Source organism: Phalacrocorax carbo, chromosome 1, assembly GCF_963921805.1.
Source record: "Phalacrocorax carbo chromosome 1, bPhaCar2.1, whole genome shotgun sequence".
NCBI lineage: Eukaryota > Metazoa > Chordata > Aves > Suliformes > Phalacrocoracidae > Phalacrocorax > Phalacrocorax carbo.
The window spans coordinates 88,655,746-88,668,387 of NC_087513.1; the positions used below are offsets into that span (position 1 = coordinate 88,655,746).

The following is a 12,642-nucleotide window of genomic DNA, read 5'->3' on the forward strand; positions in this document are numbered from 1 at the left end:
CCAATGGGAAGAGTAATGTAAAAATTCAAGTAAGGTATAGCAGAAAATAGAGTAATATAGTGATGAGTGGGGCTTGCAATTGTTGTCTGTCTTCATGAAGAACTTAGCATAAACACAGATTAATAGCGGTACACTCTTAATTGAAAATTTCAGAGGTAAGTATTATACTGCTGATCCCTTTAATGAAATAGTTCACCAGTGAACTTAATTTTGATACCTATTTGTCAAGCATTTTCTTCCATAAAGATTTTCATGCCACCATGATCGTTCCACCTGTTTGTTCCAACTGGAGTGTTCCTTGGGCTTCTCCTTTCTTCCCTGGTGCTAAACACCAGTGTCTCTTAGCCCAGAGACTTTTCTTTCTTTGGTCCCCTCCCCTTCCCCCCCCCCCCCCCCCCAATATCAGAGAAGCTTAAATCTGTCTTGATTTAGAGATACCTCAGAGGATTTCTCCAAATCCAGTCAGACTGCACTCTTCAAAAAACTTGTGCCTAATAGTCACTTCAGTTCATTTTAATCACTAGACATTTTTTAGGCATGGGGCAACCTTAAAACTGGCTTTATTCTGCCAAAACAGGGGGGTTAATTCTTGGTTAGAAAACTGGAAACAACAGACAATAGCATCAAATTTAAAAAATAATTCTAAATAACACTTGCTCTTAAGACTGTTCCTTAGCTGCATTAAAGTTGTAGCTAGTGTGTAGAGATTTGGAGCTCTCTGCTTTTACTAGGATCTCTCTGTGGAACTGGTTGAACTGTTGAGCCCCCATCTTATCTTTTCTTTTACCTTGTGATGAACTCTCCTTTTTATGTCTCCCATTCGTTTAACTTCCTTCCTGCTTTTGCCAAAAGCAGTCCAGCATTAGCAGCACGGTAATCTTATATCAAACGTGGCTTTGACTGTTTTTTCTCCTTTGTTTTCTGTGACTGGGTGACTCCCTCTTGTCTGAGCATCTTCGAATTTGTATTGCCTTTATATAGGTATACCCTATATTAAGGGAGAGTGTGTGTGTATATATATGCACATACAGGTATGCGTACACATATTTATACCTTTTTGTGTGTGTATATATATAGGAGTTGTTTTGAGTACTGGCTGTGTATTAATCATGTTTGACTAATTTCTAGTTTAAGAGAGCATGTAATATATATTAATATGACAGTTGACAGGCTTGGCATTCAGGTTGCTTCTATGAACTATTTCCTCCTTGGTTCTTTCATTTGTTAAGTTTACTGATGTTTGTCAGACCTGCTGGATAACACAGTTCTTTTAAAAGACTCTTCCTTAATGAATTTGCCAGAGCAGATTCTGATGTCTTTGTTTTGTTTTTTTTTTTTCCCTGAGGCTGTATAAGATATCTGATAGCCAGGCACTTTCGTAGCTGTAAAATACTTTTCAGTAGCTCAAAACCTGTAATTATAACTGCTGGAATGACGTAAAGTGGAAGGAAGAACAACCAAATAATGGCCTGAGCTGTGTATGGAGGATTCTTATGGTGGAAGTAGTCACAAATATATATGTCTATGCTGTATTTCTGTGATTTGTGGTTTTTCTAGGTAATCCTTGGAGAAAATGGGAAGATTATAGGGCTAGCCAGCTCTGCTGTGTTTGATAAGTTTTGGTGTTCTGCCTTAGAGATAATGTCTTGAATGAGATGCCTGGTTTGTCTGTCAGCTTGCCACTGGGAGATCAGACCGTATTAGGAAGGCATACGCTTCTGGTTTGATTTTTGCTACTTTTCCTTAATTTCAGGGACTGCCATTTATTTAGCGTGATGCGTAAACGCAAATGTTGATCTACTGAAGCAGGGGGAGATGGTCTTGCTGCCTGTCCTTTTTAGTCTTAATTCTGCTGAGAACCTTTTGAGCCATGCTCCAGGGGAGGGTGGACATGGACTTACCAAATAATCCCTCTGGCTCCTTAGGTGAAAGTATTCCCTAATGTTTGATAGCATGGCATAACTTCTTAAACCAGTGGCTGCTGAGTAAAATTATTCAGCTGTATAAAACTTGAAGTGAGTTCCTAATCCTCACTTTTCCCCTCTCTATTTCTGGTTTAGGTATTTCTTTGTGGCATTTCATAACTGTTGGGTTTTCTTGTCTGGATGTTTTTGACTGTTCAATAGTCATATCGATCCATATCAATGATGTGGAGAAGTCACTGGAGAGATTTGTTCCCTGCATCAAATCATATAAAAGGAAAGTAAATACACATTTTGTTGAGTAATTGCAACTTTGGTTATGTAACACCACCACCCCCCCCCCCACCACCCCCCCTTAAGGTGGCTTGGTATTCAGAGGAGTCAAAATAAGCATATATGGAAGCACAGAGAGATCACAAATAAGCAATATGCTGACTCTTTTGGAGGCTGAGCTGGCCCTTCTGCATGCTCTAATTGATTTCTAGTCTTATTTAGCTTTAGCTGTAAGGGCATGCAGCCAAAAGTCTATTCAGATTCAAGATGAAATTTACTCCCATAGACGTAGACTAAGGTTTAAAATAAACATGCAGGAGATACATGCTGAGCTGCATCTATGAGCTGCTGTGCGCTCTCGCATGTGCCTTGGCAGGAGTGTATTAAACTGCAATGAAGAAATGCGGAAGAAGGGAGCAACTGGCTGATCTGCAGGCTTGGGCTTTGCTGAACAGTTGGTGTTTCTCCCAGATTCATATCCCTGTTTTGAAGGTGGAGGTTATCTCTTAATGAGGCAAGAACATCACCATCCTTTCTTGCAGAAGTGTTCAGATGAGTCCTCATGTAAGGACCATCCATTCTGTTCCCTGTTAAAATGGAGCACTTGTAGTTGAACCATTTAGTTTCTTAATTGAACTTGTTTAAAAAAAATTTTCTTGCACAAAAAGCTCAGTTAACAGAGCCTTGAGCCCGATTTCAAACTGACAGAGCCTGTGTGAATGTTTTGCACCACCCTAGTAATATGCTGAAGGGCCATCACTAGAGATGAATTTAGTCACTACGATCCATTTAATCCTTGGCAGATCTGCTGTGCTGTCAACAAAGGAGCAATTAATGCCAATTATGAGGAGTTTTGTGATGTTGGTATCTCTGTAGTCCTTGCCTGAGGCCTGCCAAGCTCATTTCAGAAAGCGTACCAGTCATCAGATAATGATTATCAGTTACTGCTGTTAGGGCTCGCAACATGCTGGGAATTTCCTTAGTTGTAGTTATGAACAGTCTCTGGTTTTGAGTAGGTCGTGTTAATAGAAATAGCAGTTTTGCCTGCCTGTAGTAGGACTTTGCAAGAGCAGAGTAGGCAGCAGTGGCTAGATCCAAAATGTGGTAGATGTGTGCAATGGAAATGGGAAGATCCGTGATTTCTCTCTAGACCGGTGAACCGTCCAATACGTTGTGTTAGTCACTCTTCTCAAGTCATTCCTCTACCAGCTCTAGTCACTGCTCTCATCTTCCTGTGTTGGATGGCTGATAGGAAAGCAGCTTGTCTTGTTTGTCCTGAGGAGGTATATAGTTTGAACCATTATTGCATATTATTTTGCCTAGTTTGCTGTCATGGATATATCCAGACTCAGAAATTTCCACTCAGTCTGGAAGGTAGTGTACAGGCAAGAAAATAGTGGATCTCCAAAGACTATTTTTTTTGCTTTCATGGTAAGGTATGCAGGACAGCCCAGTGATCCCAATGTTATCTGTTAATTTTCGTCTTCCAACAGACTTATTGCCAGCTTGTGGCACAGTCCCTGCTTGGGAGCTGTGGTTCAAATATCCACAGATACCTGTGTCAGAGATCACAAATCAGTTCCACCTTTTAGATGTTGGGCGGCTGTTTCCAACTTCATAGAAATATTTTCTCCTTGGAAATACAGCTAAAAGCTTAAAGATCTTACAGGGCATAAAATAAGAATTGGCAGGGATTCTCAAATTCTCTTAATGAGCGGCCTTTTTCTTTACTATTGTCTCTATTTAGAGGGCAAAACTATGACAGGAAATGTCTTTTTTGCATGACCTAATAACCTTGACTCTTTAAGTGATCAAAGGTAGACAATGCAAACCAACTGTCTTAGAGCATAAATTGGGAAAGTTCTTAAATCTGAATTATATTGGGAGTCTTGACTTCTGCCCTTATGCTACCATCACAGCTGACCCAGCTGGCAGTTCTTCTTACATCAGACTGTTATGTTGAAGAGTAACAAGCATTACAGAACAATTTGATAAGTTTTGACAAGTAGGTATAGGAACAGAAGTCTTGGGACAGATGTCAGTTCTCCAACTCAGTCATGAACAGTGAGGGAGTAGGAAAGGAGGTATTTTGCCCGATGTTTCCAGTACTAATAGAAAGCATTGGTATCTTTCCAAACACTGGCATTGTCTTTAACTACTCTTACCCCCTGGAGTTATCTGTGTGAAACTGCAGCTATACATCTAGGCTTTCAGTTCCTTTACTGGTGGCAGCCACAGCTCTGATTTGAAATAGATGTGGTTGTAAACTGCAAGTAAAAACAGGCACACGTGGCCACTGGATGTCACCATTCCTTCATACAAATAGGGTCAGCTACAACATTTTTTGCGTTTTCAAATTTTTCTAGTGTGTCGTGGCCACTCAGTAGTTAAGAGTAGGCAGGCTGCAAATTCTCACTTTGTCTTTGAAAGTGGTTCCAAAATCTTTGTATCTTTAACATACTATGCCAGCCTGCAAGATAAGAGAAGGAAGGTGGATCTCTCATGGTATTTGATAAGGGTGTGTGAAGTGCATGCTGGTTGTAGCTTTAGAAAAAGTAAAATAACCTCTTTTTTTGAATCTGGGGCAAAAAACTGTGTGACTTTGAACCCTGTATGTTGTCTAAATCTAGATGGCTAAGCCAGGGTGAAGGGCGTATTTTACCTCATGCTGACACTCTCTGGTGTTTAAATAATGCACTCTGAAAGAAGGCATAATCCACGTGAAATGCTAAAATCCATTTTCTTGCTTTCCAAGTTAAATCCTTCAGCAGTTTGACAGAACCCTTGCATAGCTGCCATCCTGTCAGTAACAGCTCTGTGTGTAGCACCTACCTCTGAAACATCATTGGTGGGGTGCTGTCTTACGGTAAAGAAAACATGATCCCCTTGAGTAAACTGATTTACCTCGTATAGCCCCAGTACTGATGCCTTGGGGATAATTCCAATAGTAAGTGCATTCTGAAAGCATATTCCTTAATTTCAGGTTTATCTTTAACTGTGTGCTTTTAGCCTCAATAGGCAGGTAAAGCAAGTTTCTTCAGAGTGTAGTTCCACATTTATTTCTCCAAATGCAAAGTCAGTTTAAGAAACTCCTGTGTTCATCTCCTCTAAGTTGGGTTCATATAGCTGATCACATGGAGCCCATCTGAAAACTAGCTCAAATGATGTGTTTTGGGTTTTTTTAAGGGGGAAAAAAAAAGGAATTAAAGCAAAAAAACCACTTGCAAACCACACCAGAACCACCTCCACACTGTTACTGATCTACCAGGAGATGAAAACTGAAATGAACATGTTCATTCTTTCCAAATGCTGACCAGTAAATTTAGTTACCCTAGAAGAAAGAGTGCCCAAGAATAGTTTCTTAACCTTTTTATCCTATTACTTGACACTCAGAGAAATTTTCCTTAGGTTCCAGTTTAGGAGAACTTGTAACATCTTACTAGATGCTGACATATTCTTCAGAGTACGCCCTGTGATTTTTGCTTTTGCCCTCAGTCTGGCGTTTGGCATGTAGGATCTCCCTGGCTTCTGTCATTGTGTTGGTGGTAAATAGGGGAAATTGTTGGAGTGGGACTAATGCCGATTGCAGTGTTATATGTGCACGTTGTAAATGTAGTGTGTGTGTGTGATATATGAAAAAAAATAATTTAACAAAAGCTGGTAGTAACCACTCGGGATTAATCTGGGGTTGTTTGAGGCGGGGGAGGATCAAAGAGAATGAATGTATTTTCCCTGCATGGAACAATCCAGAAGAGTGGATCTTTGAATTCAATAGCTGTTCCTTTATGTTGGCTGAACTGGACAGTACTTAAAACAGATTACTTGTGTGGATTGAAGGACAGAAGAGTTTTAAAAGTGGAGTTGGAGGTCTCCATGCAGCCTTTTCTATGTCAGTAAGGTAATGTTTTTAGTTTCACTCAGTCTTCAGCCACATAATGTGTAAGGCTCATCTGCTGGAGTAGTTGTACTTGCAGTCTGCTTCATCTCCAATTTCTGATACAAAGGAAAAAATTCAGTTGCTAGAATGTTTTGGCTGTTGTGTCCTAGTCTTTTTCATGCCTCCTCTTATGTCATAGTCTGTATTGGAATATACTCATATGAAGTGCTTCCAAGCAATGTGAAATGGTGCCTGAACTGTTGATTCTTGAAGTTCAGAGTGGTTCAATGGAAAGGCCATGGTTACTTTGCTCTGGCTCCTTTTGGAGCAGTGTTTGTCAGCTAAGGATTTCAAGTGATATTTGAGGCAATTGTAGGTACATAAGCCACATTGCTAAAATCTAAATCCTTATGAAATACGTTGATCCTGTATTTCAGGATCTTGTTCCCTGCCCTCCCCCTTCCTCCTTTCATTTTAAAGACTACATGGTCATAACCTTAGCAGCAAGCACAGCAGAAAATGGATGCCCATAAACATTTGACCTGCTGAGGAAGGCTAAGAACCTCTTCAATCCCAACATTTATAGGAAGGAGTGAGTTATTAAATTATGTTTTGTGTTTGCTTTCTGTTGTTTGTATGATGCAGTCTTCTTTGGACCTTTTCGATCTCTGTAGAGGCATTTCAGAGGTGCTCCTGATGGTTAGGTTACCTTGGTTGGTTCCCAGCCCAGCGATTTTGAAACACCAGTGTGGAAACGAGTCATGTGTGGAATATGGGTTGAGGTTTGAAAAAGGCTTCCTGTAATGGAAAGATAAGCCTTGATCCTCCCGCTTGATCCTCAAGCAGTTGCCCTCATTTGGCAAGCTCTTTGAGCTAACCCTGTTTCCTACTGCAATACATCTGGGTCACTGGAAAAGTATGTGTTTAGGAGGAATGCGTGAGGTAGGCAAACCAGGTTACATCATCCTCAGAGCTTGTCAGGCCATGACTGCTTTCTAGCTCACTGAATCTTGTTCAGGGGAATCCAGGTGACTTGGATGTTATTTTCATCCAGTTCATGCTCACAGAGAAGGGTGCGGGCTCTTAAAAACCGTTTTCTGAGCGTTTATCAGATTTGTGCCAGGTTACATCAGGAGGAGGTAGGTCAGAACACTTGAATCATGTTTAATTCATGAAAGTAGTCATTTAGGGCACTTCTGAAGTGTCAGTTGCTTGAGGCAGGAGTGGAGTATGCTGCTACTGATGTAGCCAACACCATAAGCCTTGCCTTTGTAGTTACATATTGAAGTTCCGGGTACACATCAAAGCTTGTTGGTTGGGGGAAAGGTGTTTGTGTGCCTTTGCATCTTCTAGGTGAAAACGTGTGATACACATTTTACACAAGAGCAATACCATGCAAAACCCATGTAGTTTGTTCAAGTACTGTGGGTAGCATAAAAACTCATATAAGGACTAGTGTGTGAGTGCAAAACCTCCCTCTCTACGATTCAGGTGCCTATATCTTTCTGTGCTTGTCAGCCATGCCATAGAATGAGACCCATTTCCAAACAGAATAAAAATCAAAATGGAGGAGAGGACTAAAACAAAGGTGATGTGAACTCTGAGTTCTATAATTCTCAAAATTCACTGCTGTGAAGTACTGTAGATGAGGTTTAAAGATCGTATGTATTACCGGTTTACGTGTCTCCTTTTACTTATACTATGAGAGGATAATGAAATCACTGTAATTCTGTTTCTGCTCATTTTTTCCTGTCTCTAATCTGTTGTAAATCTTTTTGATACATGGGACATGAATCCTCTGAATGAAAGTAATCAGCCTCACTAACATGGAGTACTTTGACTTGTTACCAATAAGACTTCCCCACTCTCCAAGAGGAGGCAAGCATTAAACATATTCATTATGTTGTATCTACACTGAATCAAACAGAATTAATATTCATGAGACTGTTTTTTCTCTTGGTGTACTGGTTGCCTCACCAGCCGTAAGTGAACGTTGATTTCTCAGGACATTTGTTTTCTGTATTTTATAATTAATACCTTGAAAGCTCTGACCTAAGAAGAGGTGGTGGTGGATTTTTATTGGCTTGAGGGTCAGGGAAGGAAGAACAACTGATGTTGCGGAACGGAAAGTGCTAAAATACAAATACATCATTTTCTTGCATACATTTACACATCCATGGAGTTTCAGAGCCATCTGGTATTTCCTCTGCACTGCTGGTAGTTGTCCTTCCTCATCCATTTCAAAAAGGTGGTTCTCCCAGTCTGGTTCCCAGACTCCTTCATGTTGTTACCCACCTCCTGGGATGGCACTGGGAGAGGCATCAGCGTAGGCACGGGTTTGGAGGCTGCTGTTCCTTGTCTATGTTTCAGAATTACCAAAAGAGTAGATACAAGCTATCAGGCTGTTGGCATTTGCTTAGTGCTGGTGCTATTACCACTGTCATTTAAGCAATGATACTAAAAAAAGAGCATCTTTTTGTAGGGAAGAGTGATGTAGGCAGGGCCTTGCAAGGTGACTTGGCCTACTAGGAGTTATTGGTAAGACCTATTAAAATGTCCTGAAAATAGAAGCCTTTATCATCAAAAATGGTGATCATAGATCTTGAATTCAGAGTCTTTAACAGTACACAAAACCAGCAGTTCTTTGTATACTGTGTATTTCTGTGTGCGTTACCACAGACCATTTCTTTACTTACCAGAGACTGCTGCTGTTTGCTGAGGCAGGACAGAGACAGGTAAGGAAAACAGAGCACCGAGAGAGTAACACACCACACTCTGTGCTCAAAGTGACATGTTAGGTCACAGTAATATTATTAAATTGCTATAGCTAAATGAGGTTTGTTTTTTGCTATTAAGATACATAGCCAGGGGATTCCAGTTGAAAGCCTGGGAGTTCTGTACTGTTTCCATCCATGTGAAGTCTCTACGTATTGTCTTTCTCTATGGAAGGACCTAGCTGTTAATAGAGCAAATGCAGGAGAGGTGTCTTCTAGTTAATTCACCTAGCTTTCCAAAATAATTTTTCAGGTTGATATAATTAATTTTACCCACCCCGCAACATTAAATATATTCACAGTCTTAAGAGGATTTGCACAGAAGACTGCATTAAAATATCAGAAATTTTTTTAAGATCTCTTTTACGGCTGAAAATTCTCCATTCCACAGTCAGGCAATATCTGATTCTAGTACTTTGTAATTTAATTCCTCTTTGTTCCTTCTTTCCTTTGATAATGTATTCTGTAGCAAAGTACTTTATAAAGTTATGTTTGTTGTTTCTCTGTGTTATGTTCACACGGGCCTCTAACCTGATCCTAGATATTAAAAGTGATACTCAAGTCTTTGTTTTTGTCTTGTTCTGTTATGCCATGAATAAGTTCATATGTTTAAGTTGGAGGTAACTGGAACATCAAAATGTGTGTAAACAAAATGGGCACAAATGTTTACAAAATGGTTACAAACACTGGCTTACTGTAGATAAATGGTTCATACGTATTATTAATCCCTTCATAGTTAGAAATTCAGTAAGATCAAAGTAAAATTTCTAAAAGATGCAGGATTTTTTAAAAAACTTTTTTTTTGATGTATAGTTGTGGGATGTGAGTTTGGGACTTCTAAATTTGGGTTTTGCTGGGGACTAATGGGACTGCTTCAAATAATGATGCAGGTGTGACCTTGAAATATCTCTTAAGGAAGATATTGAATGGGCAGAATGTTTCGCTTAAGTGTTAGTGCACAAGTGCAATGCCTAAAGGAAACACAGTTTGGCGGCAGCTGACACTCCCACTAAAGACGCGTACTTAAAATGTCCACAACTTTCTCATCCTGTTGGCTTCTCTGAATGTTTTAATTGTACTTCAAGCTTCCAATCTATTCCTCATTTTTTTTGTTTTCTTCTTTTCTTTTCTCTTTCAGAAAGATGAGGTGTACCTCAACTTGGTGCTGGACTATGTTCCTGAAACAGTATACAGAGTTGCCAGACATTATAGTCGGGCCAAACAGACACTCCCTATGATTTATGTCAAGGTAGGTAACTGATAGATGTGGTTAGATGAAGAAGGATATTATAGGAATAAACTCTGTGGATACCTCTTTTTCTGACATAACTAGTTTTCTGAAATTTTTAGGAGCACACATATCTTGAGGCAAGGGGGGAAAAAAAAAGATTAAAATGATGATTTGTTACAGTGAAGGAAGAATAGAGGCGAGAGGCCTAAAGCAAGCACTCCTGATTTCTCACTTTACAAAAGTCTTGGAATACGTCGGGGAGACCAAGTGTGGGGGGATTTTTTTTTTCTTTTTTAAGCAGCTTACATGGAGACTGACACCAGCCAGATTAGCAGCTTCAGTTTCCTGAGATGATGAAGAAGACACAATAGCACAAATGTCAGGAACTGAAAGAGGATGTCAGGAAGAAACGTGTTCTCTTATCTGTTATCTTTCCCCTTTCCTGGCATATGAGTAAGAGTTCATGTGCTTCTGTTGTGGGCATGAAAGGCACACTTTTGTCCCCTTCCCTGCACTTGGAGCTCAGTGGCCAGTGGCTCTTTTCTTGAAGAGCTACATGGAGTAGGATGTTTGTATGCACATTGTAGCCCCAAAACCTCACTTAAGTTGTCTGCATCTTTTGTCATCTTTTACAGAGCGGTTAATGGGACCCATCTGGGTGTCATAATTCCGTTCCGTTTCATATATTGTGACCACAATCCACATGCTAGTGAATGCTCATGTTTTCACATGGCATTAACTTGTTAACATGGCATCCAGGTAACAGTAAATGGAAATTAGCAACAAATACTTCTGATTCATATTGATTTCTCCAGACTCCTCTTTAAAAGTATGCGCTTTAAGTATACTTTATAGAAGTATAAGCTTATGAGGATGACCTTAAGAAAAAAAAACTTTAATTTGATTGAAAGAAGATGAAGGTTGCAAAGGTGAAAGTTACAAACAGTAATCATTCCAATAACAGTGTTGTGCCATAAGTGTATGTGCACAAATTGTAAATGGCATGTCTCCGCAATAGCCAGCACCCATGCCTGTTTTTAAGAAAGCACAGATCTTATCCAGCAATAAGAATTTCTACTGCAAGGTCACTCCATTTGGGCTGTTGGTGGAACAGTGTGTCTTCAGGTTATATGGTCCCCAAAATTTGTTAGTTTAGCTTTTAATAAATTGTCTCTATAGCTTTTGTCAGTACTCTTGCCCTGGTTGGTCTTCATGATGGGAACTAGGGAAAAAATTGTCCTTACCGTTTGAGAGAAAATTCTGCTTCAGCTCTTGCATCTTGTTGGATACCTGGGGCTTCCCTTTCCAAGTAGCTTGGAAGGCTGTTCTTATTTTTCTCGCAAGGCAAGCCTTTCTCACAATCCTGTATTTAAAAGGATCGTGTTACCTTGATGTCATTAAAGCTTTTACGATTTTCCAGACATCTTGGCTACACAAAGGTCAGATCATACCTATTTGTTCACTTCTGATTGATACCTAGGTAGGCAGAGAGCTGCTGTTCCTTGGGTGACGAAGAAACTGTTAAGGAACTGCAACGCAGCTTTTCTAATAATCTTTTTGTTAATTTTTATTTGTACCTTCTAACATCCTGTAAGAAATTATTGGAAATTTTGGGTTTGCTGTGTGGAGATGAAGGGCATACTTTCTAAATCCCACATGTGTTGACCTGACTCCTCAAGTTAGAGCAGTCTTTTGGATTATTTTGCAATACACTTGCACAATACATACTTAATGTGTCTAGAACAGGCAATTCAGAAAACATGTTTGTTTGCTTTTCTTTGTGCAGAGTTGTGGTTTTGAGAAACAATTATGAAAAGTAAAGACCTAGAGCTAAAATTCAGGTGATTCTCTCCATGCTCCTACCTTCCCCACCAAAAGAACAATAAAAAACGAGGGAAAAAGAAGGCATGAAAGACAAAGATAGTGGTGAAAGTGAGGCAAACATGACCTGATAACAATATCTAGCAATTGCATGCAGTTTTACAGGCCGTTAAAGGTGAACTGTGGAGAATGAGCTTAGGAAAAGAAAGTGTGGAGTTGCAACTCCAGTACACTGTCCAGCCTGTAGCTTGATTTTTTTGTTTGTTAGTTTTGATTTGGTTTTTTGCTTTGCTTTATTTTGTTTTGGTTTTTTCCAAATGGAAGCCGGAGCCAGGGGGGACACAAAGAATATGATAAGTAACCTGGCAGCCTCTTGTCAACCTTGAAGCAGGGCTTCCCATGCCTTTATGACTATATATGCTATATAGTCCTAATTGTGTCCAGCGGGTCTTTATTCTCCGTAGCCAAAAAGTGTGTAGCTCCAGCAGCAGGACATCTTCCGCTTGCTCTGTGAAGCTCTTGGCTTCGTAACACTCGCCTTTCTGTATCCCTCCTTGCTAAAGGGCTGGTTAGGCTTGGATAGGGGGCAGAGGAAACATTCCCTCAGCATGCTTGTTTGCTGTGCCTTACATAAAATTATCCTGGGCAGTTGTTTTTATTTGCTGTCTCTTTTTGCCCAGAGATTTGAAATTAAAATGACTCTGTCCTGTCACCAAGAGAAACTGGGAGATTCACCTAAGCGAC

At 40.0% G+C, this 12,642-nt stretch overlaps 1 protein-coding gene across 2 annotated transcripts in view; it reads left to right on the forward strand.

Moving 5' to 3' along the window:
• GSK3B (glycogen synthase kinase 3 beta) overlaps positions 1-12,642 on the forward strand; it is a 155,338-nt gene that overhangs the window by 87,204 nt on the left and 55,492 nt on the right. For both annotated transcript variants that reach the window (XM_064465752.1, XM_064465759.1), the window contains exon 4: positions 9,985-10,095. In XM_064465752.1, the coding sequence (XP_064321822.1) occupies positions 9,985-10,095 (111 nt within the window). The remainder of the gene's footprint in view (positions 1-9,984; positions 10,096-12,642) is intronic.